This window comes from Podarcis tiliguerta (genome assembly GCF_965153285.1).
Source record: "Podarcis tiliguerta genome assembly, chromosome: 7".
Classification (NCBI taxonomy): Eukaryota; Metazoa; Chordata; class Lepidosauria; order Squamata; family Lacertidae; genus Podarcis; species Podarcis tiliguerta.
In genome coordinates this window covers 1,832,361-1,856,696 of record NC_139540.1, presented here as the reverse complement: position 1 = coordinate 1,856,696, position 24,336 = coordinate 1,832,361, and the positions used below count along the sequence as shown (strand labels likewise).

At 50.2% G+C, this 24,336-nt stretch overlaps 1 protein-coding gene across 3 annotated transcripts in view; it reads right to left on the bottom strand.

Moving 5' to 3' along the window:
* CPSF1 (cleavage and polyadenylation specific factor 1) overlaps positions 1-24,336 on the bottom strand; it is a 40,214-nt gene that overhangs the window by 10,894 nt on the left and 4,984 nt on the right. For all 3 annotated transcript variants that reach the window (XM_083448998.1, XM_083448999.1, XM_083449000.1), the window contains exons 4-23: positions 23,254-23,387; positions 21,818-21,898; positions 19,949-20,100; positions 19,163-19,309; positions 17,900-18,039; positions 17,006-17,116; positions 15,000-15,093; positions 13,830-13,917; positions 13,472-13,597; positions 11,988-12,039; positions 11,272-11,366; positions 10,897-10,971; positions 10,561-10,641; positions 7,796-7,891; positions 7,535-7,645; positions 5,758-5,899; positions 5,328-5,506; positions 3,448-3,584; positions 1,913-2,087; positions 1,608-1,814 (exon numbers count right to left, since the gene is read on the bottom strand). In XM_083448998.1, the coding sequence (XP_083305124.1) occupies positions 1,608-1,814; positions 1,913-2,087; positions 3,448-3,584; positions 5,328-5,506; positions 5,758-5,899; positions 7,535-7,645; positions 7,796-7,891; positions 10,561-10,641; positions 10,897-10,971; positions 11,272-11,366; positions 11,988-12,039; positions 13,472-13,597; positions 13,830-13,917; positions 15,000-15,093; positions 17,006-17,116; positions 17,900-18,039; positions 19,163-19,309; positions 19,949-20,100; positions 21,818-21,898; positions 23,254-23,387 (2,423 nt within the window). The remainder of the gene's footprint in view (positions 1-1,607; positions 1,815-1,912; positions 2,088-3,447; positions 3,585-5,327; positions 5,507-5,757; positions 5,900-7,534; positions 7,646-7,795; positions 7,892-10,560; positions 10,642-10,896; positions 10,972-11,271; positions 11,367-11,987; positions 12,040-13,471; positions 13,598-13,829; positions 13,918-14,999; positions 15,094-17,005; positions 17,117-17,899; positions 18,040-19,162; positions 19,310-19,948; positions 20,101-21,817; positions 21,899-23,253; positions 23,388-24,336) is intronic.

Sequence of the window (24,336 nt, the reverse complement as noted above, 5' to 3'; positions counted from 1 at the left end):
CATGGTCCTCTAAGCTCCTGGATCCTTCATCACAAACCTTGATTACAGCAGCTCTCCTATGGTATTAACTCTCCCCTTAGGGAAAAGAATTTGTAAAAGCCAGACAGCACGCACTCTTGTGATTTCCCCCCACAATCAAGGTGCTGTTGCAGAGAAGGCCCCACTCCTGCTACTCACTACAGGGAGACCAGAGCTGAACCTGAGATGATGATGCTGAACGCTGGATAACCTCACACCCACAAAGGCAGTCTTTTAGGCAACAGCATCCCAGTTCGGGCTTTAAAGGTTTAAACCAGCACTTCCAATTATCCCCACTGTAGGCTCAGGCACCAGTAATGTGAGTCTCAACCAACCAAGCAGCTTCCAGGACAGGGCAAGGTAAGCACTATGAATTAGATGCTCAGCCCTGCAGGGATGCTGATAGGTCCTCCTCAGTATGAAAGCCCTGAGCCCCAGGTGAGGTGGGGAGGATGGCGCATCAGTGGATGTCTCCCTCAATTCCTCCCACAAGAGCAGGGAGTGAGCAGACGCAGTGAGTGAGTGACAACTCAGGGCAAAGGGTCTCAGGAGCTCTCCAGGTGTTGCTGGATTCCAGCTCCCACAAACCTCAGCTGCCAGCATGGTCAAAGATGATACATCCAGAGGGCCATTGGCTTATAGTTTCCCCGAGTATGATTGCCGGTGGAGAATGTGGGCATCAATCCCATTATCCCTCAACATGCCAAGTGGGAGATAGCCACATGTGTGTCGAAGACTCAAGGGGTGGGGAACAGGAAACACCCTGTAACATGATCAGGGAAGAGGCCAGGCATTCCCAAGAAATTGGCTCTCTCCCTCCCTCGTCGAGCACCAGACAAAAAGCAATTGCACCTACCGTATTTTTCGCTCTATAAGACGCACTCTTCCCCTCCTAAAAAGTAAGGGGAAATGTGTGTGCGTCTTACGGAGCGAATGCAGGCTGCACGGCTATCCCAGAAGCCAGAACAGTGAGAGGGAGCTGTTCTAGCTTCTGGCTTAGCCGTGCGAAGCCTCTGCAGGGCAGCGAGATGAAGGCTCCCAGCTGCCCTGCGGAGGCTTCACAGGGCTATCCCTGGCTTTTGCAGGAGGTGGGGGAAGGGACAGAGCACGCAGCTCTGTCCCTTCCCCCCACCTCCCGCAAAAGCCCCCAAGAGCAGCACTCCCTTTAAAGAGCGCACGGCTCTTGCGGGAGGTGGGGGCAAAGCCAGGAGGCCTGCTTTCGCTGAAGCCAGGAGGGCAAGAGGGATTGGTGCGTACCGATCCCACTTGCTCTCCTGGCTTCAGGGAGAGCCCCGCAAAGCCTCCTTTTGCGTTGCTTTCTTATTTTCCTCCCCTAAAAACTAGGTGTGTCTTATGCTCAGGTGTGTCTAATAGAGCAAAAAATACGGTACTTATTGCGTAGAAACCATTTGCCCCAGCATCACCATCACATGAAACCAGGGGGCCAAACTTGTAGAAGGGCTGGTGTCTTGATTTACTGGGTTTCCTGCTTTGCATGTGTATCAAAATGTCTACGTGCTTCAGATCCAAGCAGACGGGAGACACAGATAACTCTACACACAGAGGACCCCCCCCCCCCCGGAGCTCACCAGCAGGTACGGCCGGCTCTGCCGATTTCCCAGGGCCACCAGCAGCACCTCCTTGACCAGCGGCATCTCGGTCTGACGGACCACCTCCTCCTTCTTGGCCTCACCCTGGCTGGCAGGCTGCCCAAAGGAACTGTCCACCAGCACCCTCTGCCCCATGGGGAAATTCTTCACCAGGAAGACCAGGCGCCATTCAGGCAGCTGGTAGATCTACATGAGAGAGAAAGAGGGAGAAAGTAGCAGGGGCCAAGAGGGACCCGGCTGAGACTGGCTCGCTCCCGCTGCCCCGGGCACTGCGTGGGCCTCACCTCCATGGCACCGTTCTCCCGGACCAGCACACACCAGTGAGTGGGCTCTGCCTTGTACTGGTGAGGATCCTTGTCGGCCAAGGGCAGGCTGCAGCGGCGCGGCTCCTCCTTGGTGGGGCTGAACAAGGTGCCAGATTCGCCGTACAGCATTTCTTCCTCATCGTCTATTGTGTTGCTGTACATGGGAGAAGAGAGGAGGAGGAAGGCAGTTACGTTTAAGACACCTGGGCAGCTGTTGCAAAGCTGGATCCAAGAACAGGCCCACTCACAGCAAGATTACAGGTCTCAAAACTTTTGTAGGCAGCACATGGGCCCAAAGCTTAAATGAAGTCCCAGATGGGGAATCACTACAGGGTTGAACAACACTGAGGGCCAAAGAAAATGAGGGCCGGCTGAGAATTTCTCCTGCTACTGTCCTCACAAGTAGGTATCTGATCCTTTACTCAGGATCTACACAAGGTACCGTATTTTTCGCTCTATAAGACGCATCAGAACATATGACGCACCTAGTTTTTGGAAGAGGAAAACAAGAAAAAAAATATTCTGAATCCCAGAAGCCAGGACAGCAAGCGGGATCACAGTGCAGCGATCCCGCTGGCTGTTCTGGCTTATGGGATAGCCGTGAGCAGCCTCTCCTGGGCAAGAGGAGCTGTCATCCCCCGCCCGGGAGAGGCTGCGCACGGCTAAGGCTCCCCCAAGAGCCGCACTTCCTTTAAAGAGCGCGCAGAGTGTGTGTGCGGCTCTTTAAAGGGAGCGCTGAGCACAGCCTCCCATCTGCATTCGCTCCATAAGATGCACACACATTTCCCCTTACTTTTTAGGAGGGGAAAAGTGTGTCTTATAGAGCAAAAAATACGGTACTTTGAATCCTCCCACCTCCTCACTGAGCGCACCTGCCCTGAAAGAACGGGTGTGACAGTGCAGGCTGTAGCTTGCACCCTGAGAGAGGCTGACAAACAAACCAGCCAATCCAATCCCTACTTCCTGTTAAGTCGGTATTTCTCAAACTTGGGCCTCCAGCTGCTGTTGGACTACAACTCCCATCATACTTACCCACTGGTCCTACAAGTTTGAGAACCACTGTGTTAAGTGAACCACCGCAACCAAGTGGATATCTTTATTTTCCTCTTGCTGTCTCTTCCAGACAGTCCTTTAATATGGATGAAGTGGCCCAGCCTACTTCCAATACTGGGTATGATTAGGACTGCAGCCTAAGTTATCTTCTAGCATGACTCATATACAACATTTTCGCTCCCCCTTTCAACCTTTTAAGCAATTGGAACAGGCGAGTACTGATTAAGTTTCTATTTCCGAATTGCTGGGTTCCTAAGACAAACTTTCGGCCCTTCCATGCAAAAGTAGTTAAGCAAACTACCCCTTTGTACTTTTACACCTCCAATGTACCTCCTATGCAGAAAAGCCTTAAAAACCCAAAACAACCATCTCACAATCCATATTTTACAACCCAAACTCCCAGACAAAATGGCTAAATCCCTACCCCTTCCCAGAGTTCTTTGCCATGCCTCAAGACCCACCTGATGTCCTGGATGGGAGCCTCAGATTCTGACTGCGTCCTCAAGGAAAGCTCGTCCCGGGAGCTGGATGAATGGCTCTCAGTGGTGAACATGCCGCTGACGTCCCGGTATACACACAGCGCAATCACCTTTGATTGCTGGAGGGGTGACAACAGCTTGCCTCAGAGCAAGATACAGGATGACCTGCTCTTAACTGAGCAGCATGGAAGCAGACTCAGAATCTGGTTATGCCAAGAGCCTCGGCTGAAAGCAGGCTGTGCACCTGCCTTGTTGGAAGATCCACTTTTGGAGATCTCACTAATAAGCTACGCAAACAGAGCAAACGTGAATGTTTGTTTCACAATGTCTTCTGCTCCTGCTAGCTAAGAAGAAGGGGTGGTAAAAGCTCCTGCACAGAGCCTCACCATGCCAGGCACCGCTCAGTGTTTTCAAATGTATCTCTGCAAGTTAACCATATGGGTTATAATAGTAATAAAAAAAAATTATACCCCGCCCTTCCCAGTTCAAAAAACCGGGCTCAGGATGGCTAACAACAAATTTAAAACACTTAATTGATATGACAAAAAACTGCATAAAATACAGTATAAAACGTGAATAACAATCAATTCAGAATTCAAAAATCAATTTAGGGGGGAAATCCATCCAATAAGCATTAGATGATCACCAGGGCTAGCTGGCTAAATTAGTCCTATTTGGGCCAGCGAGGAGACCAGGGGAGAATTAGCTGTGGGATCCCAGAGTGGGTAATCTTCATAAAAAGGAGAGAGGGAGGAAAGGAAGGGGAATAAAAGATCAGGCTAAGTTCAAATTGAAATCCAGGCGGAATAGCTCTGACTTACAGTCCCTGCGGAAGGAGGTTAAATCCTGCAGGGCCCTGGTCTCATGGGACAGAGCATTCCACCAGGTCAGATCCATCACTGAAAAGGCCCTGGCCCTGGTGGAGGAGGGTTAGGATCCTTTCCTTGTAAAACAAAACAGATTGGAGATGCCACGAATTGAACCATGGGCCTTCTGCAAGTAAAATAAATGCTCTGTGGTTGAGCTGCAGAACCAGACACAGGATTTTGAGTTTCCGTGATGAGATGTGACTGCGAAGCCCTCTGTATAACAAGCAGCTAATGTTTGCAGGGTTGAGTCTGGGATAATCACAATGCTGTTCTAAGGGATTGTGACTCCCTTCTGGTGCAATGGGTCAGTGTGTCTGGCTGTGAACCAGAAGGTTGGTGGTTCAAGCCCATCTAGGGACGGCTGTGGGAAAGAGTCCTGCATCGCAGGGGGTTGGACTAGATGACCCTCAAGCTCCCTTCCAATTCTATTGTATGATTCTACGCTTACGGAGGACCTTAAGGTCCATAAATAGCAACACCCTAGAGGTCCCGGGCCCTAAGAAAGTCAGATTAGCCTCAACCAGGGCCAGGGCCTTTTTAGCACTGGCTTCAGCCTGGTGGAACGCTCTGTCTCATGAGGCCAGGGCCCTGCGGGATCTGATTTCTTTCCGCAGGTCCTGTAAGACAGAGTTGTTCCGCCTGGCCTTTGGCTTGGAGCCAATTTGATTCCCTCCCTCCCTCTCTTTCCTTTTCCCTTTCTCCTTCTGTGATGGAACTCCTATTTAGGGACTTCCCTGGCTTTTTTCTGGCCCACGTAGGACCAGTTTGGATAGTTGGCCTTGGTGAAGATGTTTTCATCCCCAAAAAGTTTCTGATTTGAGTTTCTACTGAAATGAGGCTGCATTTTAATGTTGTATTTTAATCTTGTTTTTAAGTTGTATTTCAACCAATTTGTTTTAGATCGGGTGTTAGCCACCCTGAGCGTGGTCTTGGCTGGGGAGGGCAGGGTATAAATAAAATCCATTTATTTATTTATTTGCAGCTTGTACTCACGTGATGCAGCTGCGGCTTCTGCAAGGTGAGCCGGTGTGTCCGGCCCCCGTAGGTGTCACTCTTCAGCACAAACATAGTGACCTGCCCCTCGGAGCTCATGATCACCACGTAGGGGTCGGCCACGGCACAGTGTATGATGGGCGAGCCGAGATCCACTGGGATGAAGTGCAGCTGGTTCACTGGGAGGCAGAGACACAGGCAGCTGAAAGGCAGACCAAGCCCTGACGGTAGCTCAGGCCGCCCTCCAATGGCCCCCACCCCGGACACCAACCATCCCAGAATCCGTGGTGCTTTCAAAAGTATGCCTGCTCAAGTCTCTCTCAACAACCTCCACCGTTTCCCCTGTCTAGTGACTCGGTTTCTAGGCCAAGGGCTCTTTCCAGGAACGGCTGCCTTTAAAACCAAGCTTGAGACCTCTAGCTGTACTCACCTCCTTCCAGCAGGCGGATTCCCAGGGGAGACACCTGGACGATGTAGCGGTTCTCGCCAATGTTGCCGGCATAGACAGTGGGCCCCTGGGTTGCAAAGCCGCTGGTGTCCAGCTCCATGATTTCCTGGCCTGTCTGCAGGATCTGATGGGAGGAGGCAGAGAAAAAACAAGTCACACCCATGCGCCCTTGCAGGGAATACAGTGGTGCCCCGCAAGACGAATGCCTCGCAAGACGGAAAACCCGCTAGACGAAAGGGTTTTCCGTTTTGGAGGTGCTTCGCAAAACGAATTTGCTATGGGCTTGCTTCGCAAGACGAAAATGTCTTGCGATTCCTGGGGGTTTTTTTTCGCTCCCCACCCCCTTTTTCTAAGGCACTAAGCTGCTAATAGCCTTTTAGCAGCTAATCCGCTAATCCCTTAAGACTCTAATAGCCGCTAAACCGCTAATAGCGCTAATCCGCTAATGGGCTTGCTTTGCAAGACGAAAAAACCGCTAGACGAAGAGACTCACAGAACGGATTCTTTTCGTCTTGCGAGGCACCACTGTATTCCCAAGAGGAAGATCATACAGGGATTGACCCAGGAAAAAGCAAGGTGTGTGTGGAGTCATGCCACCTCATAATTAATATGAAATACTTTATTGTCACTTGTACAACTTGTACACAGTGAGATTACACGAGCACCCCCCACTCAGCTCTCTTAGTCTTAATTCCCCTCGTTTACTGACGCACACACACACCAAACCCGAAAGTCCATTGCCCTGTTGTTATCTTTTCATTCAGCAGTCCCCGGATAGAAGCTGTTCTTTATCCTGTTGGTGCGACTAATCATGCTTCTATATCTTCTGCCCGAGGGCAGGAGATCAAGAAAGCACCGGCCAGGGTGTGAATTATCCCTGAGAATTTTCCTCACTCTCCTGAGGCAACGTTCTTCCGCTATTTCATCCAGCGGATTCATGGGCAGCCCATAATATCTTGTCCTGTATTCACCACCCTCCTTAGGCACTTCCTATCAGCTGATGTCAAACCAGCGTCCCACACCGTGATACAGTAGGAAAGGACACTTTCTGTTGTGGACCGGTAGAAGGAGAGCATCAGATGTTGATTTACATTGTTCTTCCGCAATACTCTGAGGAGGTGGATCCTTTGGGATTCCGAGCACAATTCAAAGTGTTGGTGCTGACCTTGAAAGCCCTAAACAGCCTCGGTCCAGTATATCTGAAGGAGCATCTCCACCCCCATCGTTCTGCCCAGACACTGAGGTCCAGCACCGAGGGCCTTCTAGCGGTTCCCTCACTGCGAGAAGCAAAGCTACAGGGCAGAGGGCCTTCTTGGTGGTGGCGCCCGCCCTGTGGAACGCCCTCCCACCAGATGTCAAAGTGAACAACAACTACCAGACTTTTAGAAGACATCTGAAGGCAGCCCTGTTTAGGGAAGCTTTTAATGTTTGACGTATTACAGTATTTTAATATTTTTTTGGAAGCCGCCCAGAGTGGCTGGGGAAGCCCAGCCAGATGGGCGGGGTATAAATAATAAATTATTATTATTATTGGGGCCAGAGTGAAGGGGGCAGAGCAAGTTCCAACTTTCTTCTCATGCTGCCAGCCCTTGGCAGATCTGTACACCCCCCAACCTCTTTGACACAGCCCACTCGTCTGATCTCCCTCAAAACAGCCCCTTTGAGCTGCCAGTTGCCTTCTCCTTAGTCACCGATGCACAGTCAGCCAAGCTCCAAAGTGCACCTGGGGCCATGCCCAACGAAAAATGCCGGCACTCACCATGGTGGAGTCTTCCCGGCTCAGAATGAGGAAGCCGTGCCGCTTCCCGTCGTCAGCAGGCTCTGGCGGGGCCGGCTCCTTCTCTGCGTTTTCTCCCTGGGCGTCTTCCTCCTGTTGGGAGAAGAGGGTGGCCAGGGATGCTGTCACAGTGCACAGAGCCTCTGCCTTTGTGGGAGAGAGGCTGGAAGGAAACCCTCCTCCTCAAAGGAAGGTGGCTCATAGCCCCATGCTAAGCCCCTGGGAAGCAGAGGCCATACACACCGCTGCCTCTTCCGTCTTCTGGGGCGAGATCACAGTCCACATGTCATAGCAGCCTGGGAGTTCAAAGGTCGTCACCACTTGAGGGCGGATGCTTTTCTGTTGAGAAGGAAGAAATTAGGCAGTGGCTTGGAAACCATACATTCCGAAGATCTCTATTTGAAATGTGGGATAGGTATAAAAACCTATTAGAACGTAAAACACTGCAGTGGTTATCTCCATTAGAAGCAATGAGTGTGAAAAAGATAAATATGAGCAAGAATTGGGTTACATATGGAAAATTAATACAAAAAGAAGGGAGTAAATGCAAAATGGAACCCTATGAAGAAGTTAAAGAATACAGTGGTGCCTCGCAAGACAAAATTAATTCGTTCTGCGAGTTTTTTCGTTCTACGAGTTTTTTCGTCTTGCGAAGCACCAATGTGTATTGACGGTTTCCCATAGGAATGCATTGGCGGTTTTAAAAAAAAAAGGCGCAAGACGTTTCATCTTGCGAAGCAAGCCCTTAGGGAAATCCGTCTTGCAAAGCAACTCAGAAAACGAAAAACTCTTTCGTCTTGCGAGTTTTTCGTCTTCCGAGGCATTCGTCTTGCGGGGCACCACTGTATGTGAATGACTGGCTGCACTACCGCCAAGTCAATGAAATGTTTAAACAGGATTTTAAGGAAAAAGGATTTGATGAAAAGAAATCAAAATTTGAAATAGATATATTGAGTAATAAATGTAAAACTTTGTCTAAAATGTATAAATTGCTGCTTGAATGGCATTTGAAAGATGAGGAGGTAAAGTCAGTTATGATACAGGCCAAAGACTTGGTATATAACATACAGTTAAAAGACTGGGAAAAACTGTGGAAAGAAGGATTAAAATTTATTGCATGCAATGACTTAAAATGAAATGTGATAAAATGATGTATAGGTGGTATATTACGCCTGTGAAATTAGCTTAAATGTATAAAGTTATTTATAAATGTTGGAAATTTAAAGAAAAATAAGGAACATTTTATCACATGTGGTGGGAATGTTAAAAAGTGAAAAACTTCTGGGAAATGATATACAATGAGATGAAAAAGATGTTGAAATATGCTTTTATTAAGAAACCAGAAGCATTTTTACTTGGCATTGTAGGAGATGATACAAACAGAAAGGATTGTAAGTTGTTTTTATATGCAATGACGGGACCAAGAATTTTATTGGCACAAAAATGGAAGCAAGAAGAACTACCGACGAAAGAAGAATGAAGGATGAAACTGATAGAGTATGCAGAATTAGATAAACCTGCGGGACCAGAGATTCTCAGAAGACTGGAGTAAATTTACGGACTATTTGAAAAGTAATTGTGATGAACAGATCACGCTAGTAGGTTTGCAAGAAGTTTGTAAGGTGAATTATTTGAAATATTGCAAAAAAGACAATGAGGAGAATCATTAGTTAAGGATATTAAAGGTAATATGAAATTAAGAAATGTATAATAAGTGACAAATAATGGAAAATCATCAGAGGCGTTGACAGAAGTCCAAAAATATTGTATAGGATGAGAAGTTATGTTGTATGAATGTTGGAATTAAAAAATTAATAGAAATGTGTATGTATATATACAGTGGTACCTCGGGTTAAGTACTTAATTCGTTCTGGAGGTCCGTTCTTAACCTGAAACTGTTCTTAACCTGAAGCACCACTTTAGCTAATGGGGCTTCCCGCTGCCGCCGCACCGCTGGAGAACGATTTCTGTTCTCATCCTGAAGCAAAGTTCTTAACCTGAAGCACTATTTCTGGGTTAGCGGAGTCTGTAACCTGAAGCGTATGTAACCCGAGGAACCACTGTATATATATAAAAGAAATTAGGCAGTGGCAGACTTTGGGCTCCCAAGTTTCAGTGGTGCCTGGTGCAATGTTAAAATTCAACGTTCCCCACCTCTTGTGCTATGTTCTACAGCATTGTTGTGGGCACCCAATGCGATTGCACCAGTCGCACCCCCCTGAAATTAGGGTTCTGGGCTCCCCAGCAGTTGTACAATTTCTGGGCAGGTAAACCAAGTATGCACCTCAAAGGGCCTGTTTGTCTCACGGCGTGGAAGGGAGAGCCATGAAGAAAAATAGGTCTGGTGTGAAGTAGCAGGTCTTAATTGGCTAAAAGATTGGAAGTGGAAGTGGAAATATCGTATATAAGCCAAGCTGGAAAATATGATACTAAGGAAGTTGAAAAGTCAGACACCAGAAGACTTGAAGAGCCCTCTGAACAACTGCAAGACAGAGGGGTAAATGCCGAAATGGTTGTTAAAAGCTGGAACACAGCTGGGCACAGTAGCAGGCCAAAGTCTGGAGAAGACCACAAAGGGACTCAGAAGCTGAACTGATGTTCTTCCTGATGTTTCGTCAGAATCTCCTTTCTCGCACCTTGAAGCCATTGCCCTCCAGAGCAGGAGAAAACAAGCCTTCTCCATCTTCCATGTGACAGCCCTTAAGATACCTGAAAATGGCTCTCCAATCTCCTATCAGTCTCCTCTTTTCCAGGCTAAACATACCCAGCTCCTTCAACCGTTCCTCATCAGGCTTGGTTTCCTCCTCCTGTGTGTTACCCCCCACCCACCTACTTGTTCCTAGGTGTTTATAGGCTGCTCCATTGATCTCTGGGGCAGCCCTGGTAAGCCTAGGGCATGCCGCTGCTGCTGTAGCACTGGTACCTGACCTGCGCCAGACTCTCCTCACCGACGCAGGCCTTCGCACAGTGCAATCCCTGCGCTTCCCACCCCACCCCTGCTCGCTCACCTGGAGAACCGAGAGGGCGCCGTTCTTGCCGTATCCTGAGCACACTACGATTTCAAGGTCGGGCTCAAGGCTGTTCTGGAACTGAAGACAGACAGACAGACAGACACGGTTAGGTGATTGAGAGTGGTGAGCTAGCCTCACTCACAGCAACTCCACAGCAAGTGTCCTTGATTTCCTCCTTTGCAAGCTCCCCCGTGCCATTAGAACCCCTTGGGAGGGCAGAAGGGCCAAACCTAGCAAGTTTCCCCACCCGTCTTAGGGTTCTTTCTTCAGGCACCGGACCCTGGCCCTGTCCCTACACCCAGAGCTCAGAGAAGGAACCAGCCAAGTGCACACCTCTTCAGAAAGGAAAGCCGGCTCCCCCATGGCGGCGTTGGCACAGGGACCGATGTTCAGGATACTGTCACAAACCTGTCAGTGTTGGGGGAGGAGAGAGAAGCAGAAAAGGCACATGGGTTACCTACTGCTCAAGGAATAGCTCTGGGCAGAGGAGCAAGGATGGGAGACTCCAAAGCATTTCTGATTCCAGCTGTGCTTTGATCCATTGCCAGCTCAGAGGAATGGCCTGGCACGGGGAAGGGAAGAGGAGCCGAGTCTTTAGCACCGAGTTTCCCAACTCTCTTGCCCTTCTTCCGTCGCCCCAGGAAAAGAGAGCATGCCTGCCATAAGCAGGTTTGTATCTTGTCCTCAGAAGCTACATTTAAATGGTACCTCGAAAGAATAGGTGGCAAGTTGGGTCCCAGACTGGGCTTCGCTGCCATACACCTCGATCTCATCCACCTCGTCCTGAGGAGTTGACTTTCCCCCTGCAGAGGACACATTAGGATGTGGGTAGGAGAAGGCTTGGGATTAGCTCTGTGCCTCCTCTTCATAGCTTTCCTTGCACACTCCACTCAACAGCTCTTTCTAGGTACTTCTATTTAGGATATAGTTCCGTTCCACCTTAAAAGGAGCAGGCATGACTGTTGTGTGTCACATGCCTGTTTATTTCCAGCACAGGCTTGCTGGGAACTTCCGTTTGTATATTGCTTTTGCTATCCTGCTGTTTGCTGGAGACGAAGGGAAGCAGACATGTTTTTCCTTTGTTCCTGAGCTATGCTGAATAAACGACCGTAAATAATGCTTACACATGTCTCTGTGTGCCACTTCCGCTGTGAAGATTTATTCACTCTGCTGATAAGAAGGTGCCGAGTCTCTAAACGTATCTGAGGCTCGTGTCGCTGACTGATGCTGTACCGGAGATCGCCCGGCTGCCGGCTGGTGGCTGGAGCCACCTGGGGGCCTGCCAAATGCCCCCGTCTCCCCGGCAGTATCCCGACACTTCCCCCCCCCCTTTTATGACCCACTCCCCAGAACACCAGGAGCTGGTAATTTGTAGCGGATCCCCCAGCATCCCCTCTCGTTGGCTCTGGGGCAGAGCCACCTACCTGTCCAGTTTGCAGTCTGCTCCACGCGTTTCTTTTTGACGGGAGGCTCCTCCTGCAGGCGGAAGGAAGTTGCATGCTGACAAAAGGCAGGGGACTCACCAAGTCCGACTTCCCTTTGAAGCCAACAGGTGAAGAGTTTCCAACTGAAACCTCCATTCATTCATGGCAGTCAGTGAATCAGCTGCTTTGCTCTGCCTCCAACCAACACCCACTCAGGTACCGGGTTCCCCACCCTCTGCCTCCCCCCTAAACACTCTCTGTGGCTGGGCCAGATTCAAGCAGCACTGGACAGGAAGGCTGTCTGGGGTTTGTCCTGCAATGGCTTTGGTCCTGTATACCCGAAGGAGCGTCTCCACCCCCATCGTTCTGCCCGGACACTGAGATCCAGCGCCGAGGGCCTTCTGGCGGTTCCCTCATTGCGAGAAGTGAGGTTACAGGGAACCAGGCAGAGGGCCTTCTCGGTGGTGGCACCCACCCTGTGGAATGCCCTCAGATGTGAAGGAAATAAGCAGCTATCTTATCTTTAAGAGACATCTGAAGGCAGTCCTGTTTAGGGAAGTTTTTAATATTTAATAAAAAGGTAAAGGTACCCCTGCCCATACGGGCCAGTCGTGTCCAACTCTAGGGTTGTGTGCCCATCTCACTTAATAGGCCGGGGGCCAGCGCTGTCCGGAGACACTTCCAGGTCACGTGGCCAGCGTGACATCGCTGCTCTGGCGAGCCAGCACCAGCGCAGCACACGGAAACGCCATTTACCTTCCGGCTATAAAGCGGTACCTATTTATCTACTTGCACTTAGGCGTGCTTTCAAACTGCTAGGTGGGCAGGAGCTGGGACCAAAAGACGGGCGCTCACCCCGCCGCGGGGATTTGAACCGCCGACCATGCGATCGGCAAGTCCTAGGCACTGAGGTTTTACCCACAGCGCCACCCTCATCAATATTTAATACTGTATTGTTTTTAATACTTGATTGGGAGCCACCCAGAGTGGCTGGGGAAACTCAGCCAGGTGTAAAGGTAAAAGGTAAAGAGACCCCTGACCATTAGGTCCAGTCGTGACCAACTCTGGAGTTGTGGCGCTCAGCTCGCTTTATTGGCTGAGGGAGCCGGCGTACAGCTTCTGGGTCACGTGGCCAGCAGGACTAAGCCGCTTCTGGAGAACCAGAGCAGCTCACAGAAATGCTGTTTACCTTCCCGCCGGAGCGATACCTATTTATCTACTTGCACTTTGAGGTGCTTTTGAACTGCTAGGTTGGCAGGAGCAGGGACCGAGCAACGGGAGCTCACCCCGTCATGGGGATTCAAACCGCCGACCTTCTGATCAGCAAGCCCTAGGTTCTGTGGTTTAACCCACAGCGCCACCTGTCGCCCAGATTATTATTTATAATAATAAATTATTATTATTATTAGGGGAAGTGGGGGGAGCTTCTAATGCAACGCTGCTTTTTAAGTAAATGGGGCGGGCCAGGTCCCAGGTGAACTCACCGGCTTCTCTGCGGGGTCCTTGGCAACGCTCATGGGGGTCTCCTGCAGCTTCTCTGTGTATTTGAGGAGGAGGGAGTTGCCGAGACGTGAGCCCAAGAAGAGGTAGCCGGGGTCCATGGTGATCATCTGAGATCCGAAAGGCAGAAGGGACAGGGTGGGGAGATGGCGTGTCAGACAAGTCCTCGTGGGAGAAATGGGCACAGAGGCATCGCAAGGGAGCAGGGGGCGCCCAGAGGCAAAGCAGGGCAGGGGCACCACTGATTGGGCTCAGCAATCACATGTATCTCATATACGCAACTGGCTTTTGCCTCAACCTCCCCCCCAACCCTGCCACCCTGGCTCTGCCAATGGAGCTTACGCAAGTGGTGAGGACGCTGGCTGCCGCCTTGTCGAAGTGGAAGGATCGGACGCTCCGCATGCCGTCGGTGATGAGGGTCAGGACGTAGCTAGGGTAAGGGAGGGAGGGAGGGAGGCAGGTGAAGGGATCCCTTTGACAGAGGGCAAACAGTGTCTGAGCAAGAAAGCTTGCAAGGAGCCCTGTCAAACATGCGGTGGCCTGGGGAGGCTCAACCCCAGGATACTGGCCCCTCTCTCACTGAACACAAAGCATAGGGGGTGGACTAGATGATTCCTTAGGTCCCTTCCAACTATAAAATTCTATGAGAGGGAGACAACACAATTCAAGGTAAAGGCCGAAAGACCAACCACACACGGGACTCCTTCTCCCACTGCCAATTTTCTATTTGTTTTACATGCCCTACCATACTCTCCTTAGGTGGGTCTAGAAGACGACTTTTCTCCTCTATGTTAACTGATATTTGCAACGGCCACACACTGGCAACTAAGCAAAACTAGGTTGCCTGAAGGGGTCCAGCTCCAGAGGTTTGCAATGAGTTGCCCAAGGAAAACGGCAAAAAGCTGAGTGTTGCAGCTGTTCAGGCAACCAAGTTCCACTCGACTCCCACCCACCAGGGACACTGCGAACAGTTAAGTTTAAAGAGCATGCATTCAACTAAAGCAAACTCAGCCCTGCCCAAGACTGGAGCCAGGTGTCCAATAGTCCAAGACATCAGCTAGCAGATGCAAACATTTTCTCTTCCACTTCTTTCTCTCTCGCGCGCGCTTTGAAGAAATATGTGCTCTTCCCTCTCCATCACCCGTGTCAGGCTCATCTTTAGGCTTTAAATTCATTTGCTAAGCCGTGAAATATTTACCGACTTCACTGCACTGAGTGGGGCAGAAACAGAACCCGGGGAGAAAGAGGTCAGCCTGACTTAGCTACAGGCTCAGGCTGCCTCCCAGCACATGACAACATCAAAAGCGGAATCTCTTTCCAATGGGCTGGATGTTTACGGTCCAAGAGAACCGGGAGCAGCAAGCAGCTTGCCTGCATCTGGCCAAGTGAGCAGAGCTGCAGAGCTCTTTTTTCTGTAAGCAGAAACATCCCAGGTCTGAACAGAACAGCTCCCTGCTGGAAGCTGGCAAAGGTAATTGTGCCTGGTGACCCGAGAGCAATCCGAAACCTTACATCTCCCCTCCTTTCAGCGAGATGACCATCTTGTCATAGGAGATGAAAGCCGCCTGGGCACAGTCCAGTGTGATTTTCACTCCCTCTTGGATCCCTGTAAAGAGGAGGAAGGCATCAGCAGAACCCAAAGTACAGTGGTGCCTCGCAAGACGAAAAGAATCCGTTCCCTGAGTCTCTTCGTCTAGCAGTTTTTTCGTCTTGCGAAGCAAGCCCATTAGCGGATTAGCGCTATTAGCGGCTATTAAAGGCTTAAGGGATTAGTGGATTATCTGCTAAAAGGCTATTAGCAGCTTAGTGCCTTAGAAAAAGGGGGTGGGGAGCGGAAAAAACCCCCAGGAATCGCAAAACATTTTCGTCTTGCAAAGCAAGCCCATAGCAAATTCGTCCTGCGAAGCACCTCCAAAACGGAAAACCCTTTCGTCTAGTGGGTTTTCAGTCTTGCGAGGCATTCGTCTTGCGGGGCACCACTGTAGCAGGACACAGGGGCAGGACTCGGGACGCTGCTACTGTCCCCTTTGGAGATGTAGCCTGGTCTGAGCACTTTCCCTCATGCAGTACTGCTTGGGGTTATAAGCGTTCTATCCACTTACCAGCTTCGCAACGAGAGTTCACAGCCTGCTAACCGGGGCAGAATTTCAGAAGCTGAGAGTGTCAGCTTTCCATGTACACACACCAGTACAGTCATACCTTGGGTTGAATGTGCTTCAGATTGAGTGCTTTCGGGTTGTGCTCCGTGGCAACCCGGAAGTAATGGAGTGCGTTACTTCCGGGTTTTGCCACTCGCGCATGTGCAGACGCTCAAAATGGTGTCATGCACGGAAGCGGCAAAACGCGACCCACGCACGCGCAGTTGCGCCGTCGCGTCTTACGTTCTATTCAGGATGTGAACGGGGCTCCGGAACGGATCCTGTTTGCATCCCGAGGTACCACTGTACACATCTCTAGTCCTAATGATTAAGGGTTGCACTGGAAAGTTTGCAAAGGATGCCATGTGGTCCCTATCCCAACCCCTGCCTCTCCAATAAAAGCAATGTTTTAAAACCTGCACCAGAAGTGACAAAACAGGTAGTATTCTCTGTTGAACAGCATCTGGTTAAGGGCACGAGGTTAGGAGTTCGCTGCTCTCCTTTTCTGTCCACTCATGGGTACAGGAAAGTAAAACTGGTAGGGCAGGGAAAGGGTCCTATATAGAGCTAGCTGCTCAGTTTGAGCCCATAAGGATCAGGAGCACAGTGGCCATACCTCCAGGGCCACCAGCAGCTTGCCAACATCCAATAACCTCTGTGGCAAGGAGCACCTATTATCAAATGTAGCACACTTTCCTGGACAGGAATAGCTTAGCCACTGTGATTCATGTGCTGGTAACCTTGGGTTGCCATATTTCAAAAAGTGGGGGGGGGGGGGGGAGTGGCCAGGTTGCAGAGTGGGGCAGGTGGAGGCACACATACTTACACCTGTGTTGAGCGAGCACACTGGCTGCTGATCAGCTCCCAGGCCAAGTTCAAGGTCTTGCTGTTAACATATAGAGCCCTGAACAACTTGGGACCGGATGACCTTTGTGAAAGATCACCTGCTCCTGTAAAGATCAGTAAGATCATCTGGGGGAAATTCTACTCACAGCACACAACCCTGCAGAATATTGTAGGGCAGTGATCCCAAAACAGGCCTTCTCTGCTGTTGCCCGACACTGAAAATCCCTTCCCTTTGCCATATGCAGAGCAGCAGCCATCAGTTGCTTTAGATGTCTTATAAAGGCAAATCTTTTTGCCCAGACTTTTTCTGGCTCATGAGACTGGACGCTGGTCTTTGACTACGAATTTCATGCATCTCAGTTGTACTTGTTTTTGTATATGTTTATACGCTTCTGTTTTGTTTTGTTGGTTTTAGGTTGCATTTTTGTTTTCAGGTGTGTTGTTTTCATATTGTGCACTGTTGAGGGATCTTTAAAATACGAAGCGCTTTAGACCTTCTTTTTGATAGAAGGGAAGGAGAGCAGAGAGGCCTACTTAGCGGGAAGACGGTGGTGCCGTTGGTGAGGCTGTTGAGGGACACGCCGTAAGGCGGCACACTCTGGTTCAGGTACAGCAAGGAGTTCACCGCAAAGATCACAACTCCGCCTAGAGGAGGAAGGGGAGAGGAGAGTTAGGCCAAGACGGAGTTGTCACTCTTGAGCCGCAGGGTTCAAGCCGGTGGAAAGTAAGGGAGGCTGCTGTCCAGAACACACACCCTATCTGAAAAATATGCTAGACCATCTAGGGCATTATCACCTACTCTGACTGGCAGAGGCTGTTCAAGGGTCTCAGGTGCGTGCCTTTTCCAAAGATCTCTTTTTAAGGGGAGATACTGGGACGTGGATGGCGCTGTGGGTTAAACCACAGAACCTGGGACTTGCTGATCAGAAGGTCGGTGGTTCGAATCCCCGTGATGGGGTGAGCTCCCGTTGCTTGGTCCCTGCTCCTGCCAACCTAACAGTTTGAAAGCACATCAAAGTGCAAGTAGATAAATAGGCACCGCTCCGACGGGAAGGTAAACGGCGTTTCCATGCGCTGCTCTGGTTCGCCAGAAGCGGCTTAGTCCTGCTGGCCACATGACCCGGAAGCTCCCTCGGCCAGTAAAGCGAGATGAGCACCGCAACCCCAGAGTCCGTCACGACTGGACCTAATGGTCAGGGTCCCTTTACCTTTACTGGCAACTGAACCTGAGAGCTTACGTGCGTTATGGGCCTCCCTGCACTGTCTAACCACCTTTGCCACAATTTGGGATTTCCACTCAAAATGGAACACCCTCCCTCCCTCCCCAAAGATCTTCACAGCTTCTAGCCACCTTGTTCTACCCATGACAAGGGCCTGCACCACCTCCCGCTCGCCACACAACAAGCGGGAAGAAACCGTTCCTCTCACCAATGGGCTTGGGTACCGCCAGGGCCTGGGTGCAGTCAAAGGGCAGGTTGCTGAGAGACCAGATGACCGGGTGGACCTTCTGCATGATGTTCAAGGAGATGGCCACAATGCTGCAGGTGTCCTGGCGCACAGCCACCCGCCTGAAGAGTGACAAGGAAAGAGCTCGGCTACTTGACATCGCTGTCCACACAGCCTAGGCAAGTGGGGCAGGTGCGGTCAAGGTGAGCTGAAACTGGGGACGGCGGTATGGGGAGAGAAACGGGAATTGGCAGCATCAGGTTCCAAGAGAATGAAGCGTCAGCAAGAAGTTTTGTAAGGAGGACTACAGTGGTACCTCGGGTTAAGTACTTAATTCGTTCCGGAGGTCCGTTCTTAACCTGAAACTGTTCTTAACCTGAAGCACCACTTTAGCTAATAGGGCCTCCTGCTGCCGCTGCACCACCGCTGCACGATTTCTGTTCTCATCCTGGACCAAAGTTATTAACCCAAGGTAATATTTCTGGGTGGAGTCTGTAACCTGAAGCGTATGTAACCTGAAGCGTATGTAACCCGAGGTACCAATGTATTTGAAATATTGCAAGAAAGACTATGAGGAGAATTACTAGTTAGTGATAATTAAGAGTAATAGAGAAATTAAGAAATGCAGTATAAGTGATAAAGAACGGAAAATCATCAGAGATGTTAACGGAAGTCTGAAACATTGCATAAGATAAGAAATTATGTTATATTATTGTTGGAAATACATTTAAAAAAAACCAATAAAAATGTATATATATATAAGATAATGAAGTGTCACATGGTGCTTGGGAGGGAACAACATTGAAGGGGACAGAAGTGGAAGCAAAAGCCCCAGGTTTTGTCCCAGAATTGACATACCGCGTCTGGCAAAGGGCACCAGACTCCCTCCAGCGCCAGAGCTCATTTCCTAACACAACAGTGGGATTCATCCGTACTGAGACCCACAGCTCTCCCTTGGCTATCTGCAGACTGAGTTTAGATTTTCGAGGCAGACACAGATGAGCACAGGAAGCTGCCACATAACAGTACCAAGTTATACTGTTGGTCCATCTAGCTCAGTAATGCCTACACTGATTGGCAGCAACTCTCCAGAATTTCAGGCTGGAGACCTTCTGCATGCAAAAAAGATGCTCTAGCACTGAGCTGCAGTGCCAGTTTCGTTTTCTTGCGACGGGGGGCTAGCTGGCCAGCACTTGTTCTGGGGCAAAGCTAACAACAGAGAGGGAGGAGGAAGGCAAGACCTACCCAGGCCAGGTCTGGTTGGGCTCAAAGAGGATGAGTAGGGTGGGCTCATAGTAGCCATACAGGAACTGCATGTCGATGATGTTGAGCAGCTTCTCGTCTAACTCCCGCACGTCAATGATGTAGCTGGGCAGGAAACTTGACTTCTGGCTGCAACAAGAGTTCACAGAGGCCAAATATACTCCAGGGTTCCCAAGGGGCACGCTTGAGAAACTGTCACGAGCTGCACAAGGTACCCATTTCACAGATGGAAAAACTGGCCATGCGGCACTAATTACTCTTCCTTTGAGCCCTTACTTGCAGTTTTCTGACTGTCCCGCCCTGCACTGCAGCCCCTTTCTCCTCTAAATGCCACCCTGTGAGGATACCCAGAGCTTACAGGGTTAACAGCTCAAGGGGAAATGACGGCTGCGGGTGTTTTTGCATCTTTGTTATGTGAACGTTTTTACTTTCTGTTTTGGCTGCGACAGGAGAAGCATCATGTCTTCGCTCTCTCCTGGCTGAACTGTTTGTTTGCTGCTGTACGATAAAGCTTCATAGAATAGAAGCTGTTGTACCAGAGTTTTACTGCCTGGCTGAGATTCCTTCAACACAGGCACACCGGTGCGCAAGATACTCTGTTGTAGACGGGAGAAGCGGGTTGGCACCGTGGAAGCAGACTGGATGCCACAACAGCCCCGCTGTTCGTAGCCTTGACAGACTCTCATTCTGAGACCCTGACTCTTTTAAATGCCACCTCAGTTGAGTACTGGTCGTTCTGGCCAGCGCAGAGCCCAAGGCAGCCCTTACCCTTCTCCCATGACGCCTTCGTGCTCATCCGTCAGGGTCTCTCGGCGGAATGGCAGCACCACCAGCCTTGTGCCATAGATGAGCATCACCGCACAGCGCCCGTCAGGGTCCACCCGCACTTTGGGGATGTGGACGTTCTGCACAAAGCCATCCTGGGGGGGAGAGAGAGCAGGCCATGAGCAGGGCAACACGGAGGGAGCGGGAGACCCTTCCTTTTAATCTGCTGTGCTCCCTTGGGTCTGGAATACACGGTGTCTCTCAACCCACAGAGCTTACCCAAATGGGATAAGGGAGTCTGGCATGAGCACAGAATTGCAAGGGATTCAGGAAGGGAAAAGCCTTGGTTGTGTTCCCTGAGAAATGGAGAGCTGCCATTCAAAGTGAGGGGCTCCCCGCAAGGGAGGACAGCTGCAAAAGGCTGCCCACTCCTAACGGAAAAAGCAAACAGGTCAAAATGGCTCTCTATTTCAGGCACTTGCTCACCTTTCCAATAGCTGCTGCTTTGAATGAATACTGAGATGAAGGTGAGATGGACAGGGAGACAGAGGGATACCAGTTCCACCTGGTACGCAGGCTGAGACCATACCTGCCCACGGACTGTCTCGCCAGAGTGGTGCATGCTCTAGTTATCTCCCACTTGGACTACTGCAATGTGCTCTACGTGGGGCTACCTTTGAAGGTGATCCGGAAATTGCAATTAATCCAGAATGCGGCAGCTAGACTGGTGACTGGGAGCTGCTGCCAAGACCACATAACACCGGTCTTGAAAGACCTACATTGGCTCCCAGTACGTTTACACAATTCAAAGTTTTGGTGCTGACCTTTAAAGCCCTCAACGGCCTCGGTCCAGTATACCTGAAGGAGCGTCTCCACCCCCATCGTCCAGCCTGGACACTGAGATCCAGCTCCGAGGGCCTTCTGGCGGTTCCCTCACTGTGAGAAGCAAAGTTACAGGGAACCAGGCAGAGGGCCTACTCGGTCGTGGTGCCCGCCCTGTGGAACGCCCTCCCATCAGATGTCAAAGAAATAAACAACTATCTGACGTTCAGAAGGCATCTGAAGGCAGCCCTGTTTAGGGAAGTTTTTAATGACTGATGTTTTAATGTATTTTTAATCTTTTGTTGGAAGCCGCCCTACCTGAAGGAGCGTCTCCACCCCCATCGTCCAGCCTGGACACTGAGATCCAGCTCCGAGGGCCTTCTGGCGGTTCCCTCACTGTGAGAAGCAAAGTTACAGGGAACCAGGCAGAGGGCCTACTCGGTCGTGGTGCCCGCCCTGTGGAACGCCCTCCCATCAGATGTCAAAGAAATAAACAACTATCTGACGTTCAGAAGGCATCTGAAGGCAGCCCTGTTTAGGGAAGTTTTTAATGACTGATGTTTTAATGTATTTTTAATCTTTTGTTGGAAGCCGCCCAGAGTGGCTAGGGAAACCCAGCCAGATGGGCGGGGTAGAAATAATAAATCATCATCATCATCACCACACAGGAATTCCAGCAGCTGTCTTAAGAGTCTCAGGGGTTGCAAGAGATTTGACAATGTCCCTTGGCTATGAAAGAGAAAAGGTGGCAGCTTCTCCCACAGCACCTTCAAAACTTAAAGTGCAAGCCTTAGTTCTAGTTACAGGTAGGTAGCCATGTTGGTCTGCCATAGTCAAAACAAAATTTAAAAAATTCTTCCAGGAGCACCTTAGAGACCAACTAAGTTTGTTATTGGTATGAGCTTTTGTGTGCATGCACACTTCTTCAGATACTATCTTAAGAAGTGTGCATGCACACAAAAGCTCATACCAATAACAAACTTAGTTGGTCTCTAAGGTGCTTGTAGAAGAATTTTTTTTATTTTGTTTCACAAGCCTTAGGATACCTACCCTCAGCTCTGGCTCCTCAAAGTAATGGAGGGAGAGAGTTTTCAGGTCGTGGGTGCCAGGATCATATTCCACCACGGAGAGCTAGGAGGCAGGAAAAAGGAAATTAGAGGCAATCTGTTAGAGTTTCATTTTTCTCTTTGGCAGAAAATTGCAATAATCAACCTGACCGCCAGTGAACCCTTGGAAGGGCCAGGCTATAAATCAAACTAATTACCTCCCTCCCCTAATAAAGCTTGCTACATTTTCTCATGTGCCTATTCACTTCTGATCTGCCTGCTGCAAGCCCATGTTTTCCAGCCTAAAGGAGAACCCCGGTAATCCAAGAGCTTTAAGGCAACTCACTCCTCAATTTGCACGGTTGCTCTTCGGTTCTTCCTGTCTCACAAAACACAAACTCATTTAACTGCTGCAAGACACACAGTGCATGAAGGCAGCCTTCGCTAAAGTGGTGCTGGCTGGGGATTATGGGAGCCGTAGTCCAAAAATCTGGAGGTCCCAGCTTGTGGAAGGCTATACTAAGAGTTCCATTGTCTTCTAAGTAGCAGGCATGATTCGAGCACAAGAAACCTCTCTCCTCCTTGTGGCTTCCAGCAACTGGTTTTCAAAGGCATTTTCTCCTGACGATGGTCTGGACAGCTGTCTGGAAAGGGACTTGGCTTCCTTTCAGCCTAAGAACTCCAGGGCTGTTTTGTTTAGCCTCATGCCAGACAAAATTGCCACCCAGGAGGCGCGCCATAGTCAACTGGAGTACTGTGTCCAGTTCTGGGCACCACAGTTCAAGAAGGACACTGACAAACTGGAACGTGTCCAGAGGAGGGCAACCAAAATGGTCAAAGGCCTGGAAACGATGCCTTATGAGGAACGGCTAAGGGAGCTGGGCATGTTTAGCCTGGAGAAGAGGAGGTTAAGGGGTGATATGATAGCCATGTTCAAATCTATAAAAGGATGTCACATAGAGGAGGGAGAAAGGTTGTTTTCTGCTGCTCCAGAGAAGCGGACACGGAGCAATGGATCCAAACTACAAGAAAGAAGATTCCACCTAAACATTAGGAAGAACTTCCTGACAGTAAGAGCTGTTCGACAGTGGAATTTGCTGCCAAGGAGTGTGGTGGAGTCTCCTTCTTTGGAGGTCTTTAAGCAGAGGCTTGACAACCATATGTCAGGAGTGCTCTGATGGTGTTTCCTGCTTGGCAGGGGGTTGGACTTGATGGCCCTTGTGGTCTCTTCCAACTCTATGATTCTATGATTCTATGAACTGCAAGTCGAGGGGCCAGGGGCCCTTAGGAAAGGCTCCAAGGGCCACTAACTTATAATAATACCCCACTACCTATCGAAACCCTCCACCACCTCCAAGATGCGCAGCTCCCCAAGCAGGCTGCCTTGAGGCTCCTGCGCCCTCTGCATCACGCGGCCCCCCACCCAAGCCGACCCCTTACCTTGGCATCCTTGAAGCTGAGCAAGAGGGCATCTCGCTTGGCTCCCGCGAGCTGCACACTGGCCATGGACATGACATTACCAAAGAAGGAGAAGGCGGCCACCAGCTCGAGTTTCTCCTTGTGACCTTTGCCTTCTGCGCAAGACAGAAAGTGGAGGCGCATTAGGCTCTGAGGCCCTTGCTGCACACAGAGCCCCTTCCCACAACCCGTTTTTCTGTGCCTGAAAGAAGCCTCCAAAACCTTCCAGCCTGTATCCTGCCCCCAGGTGAACTCAGCCCATGGACGTTACCAGGATCAGTGAAAGGACCACCTAAATGTTCTGCTTTAGGTGAAGGGGAGAGAAGTCTTTACATCAGGCCTGCCTACATAAGCACTGAGAAGATGGGCTTAGCATGGAAAGCCAACCTCAGTGTGTTTCAACGCTGGTGGCCAGGTGGCCGTGCTGTTTCTCTTCAGTCCCTGACTGCAGAAAAAACAGCAAACGTATGAAAAACAGTAATTAGACATCTGTTGACGTGGGTGGCACTGTGGGTCAAACCACAGAGCCTAGGACTTGCCGATCAGAAGGTCAGCGGTTCACCAGAAGCGGCTTAGTCATGCTGGCCACATGACCCGGAAGCTGTATGCCAGCTCCCTCGGCCAGTAAAGCGAGATGAGCGCCGCAACCCCAGAGTCCACGACTGGACCCTAATGGTCAGGGGTCCCTTTACCTTTACACTCAGCAATTACTCCAGACTTCCTGAACCTGGCGCTGTGCAGATGTTTTGGATTACAGCTCCCATCAGCCCCAGTCAGCTTGGTCAGGGTTGATGGGTGTTGTGTTCCAAAACATCTGGAGGGCACCAGTTTGGATAAGGCTGGCATACTCTGAGAAGCAGCCTCTTTGCCAGGCCTCAGGCAGAGAGATCTTTCCCAAACCTGCTGCACCAAAATCATCTTGACATGTGTGTGTGCTCCACCCTTAAGAGCTAGAGCCCATGAGCTGGGTATGTACAGGTCCAGGATCAATGGCTGCTTGGAGGGCTGCCTAGAAGTAGCTCCTCGTTTCAACAGAGACCATTCTTGGGGCCCCAGAGAACTGGC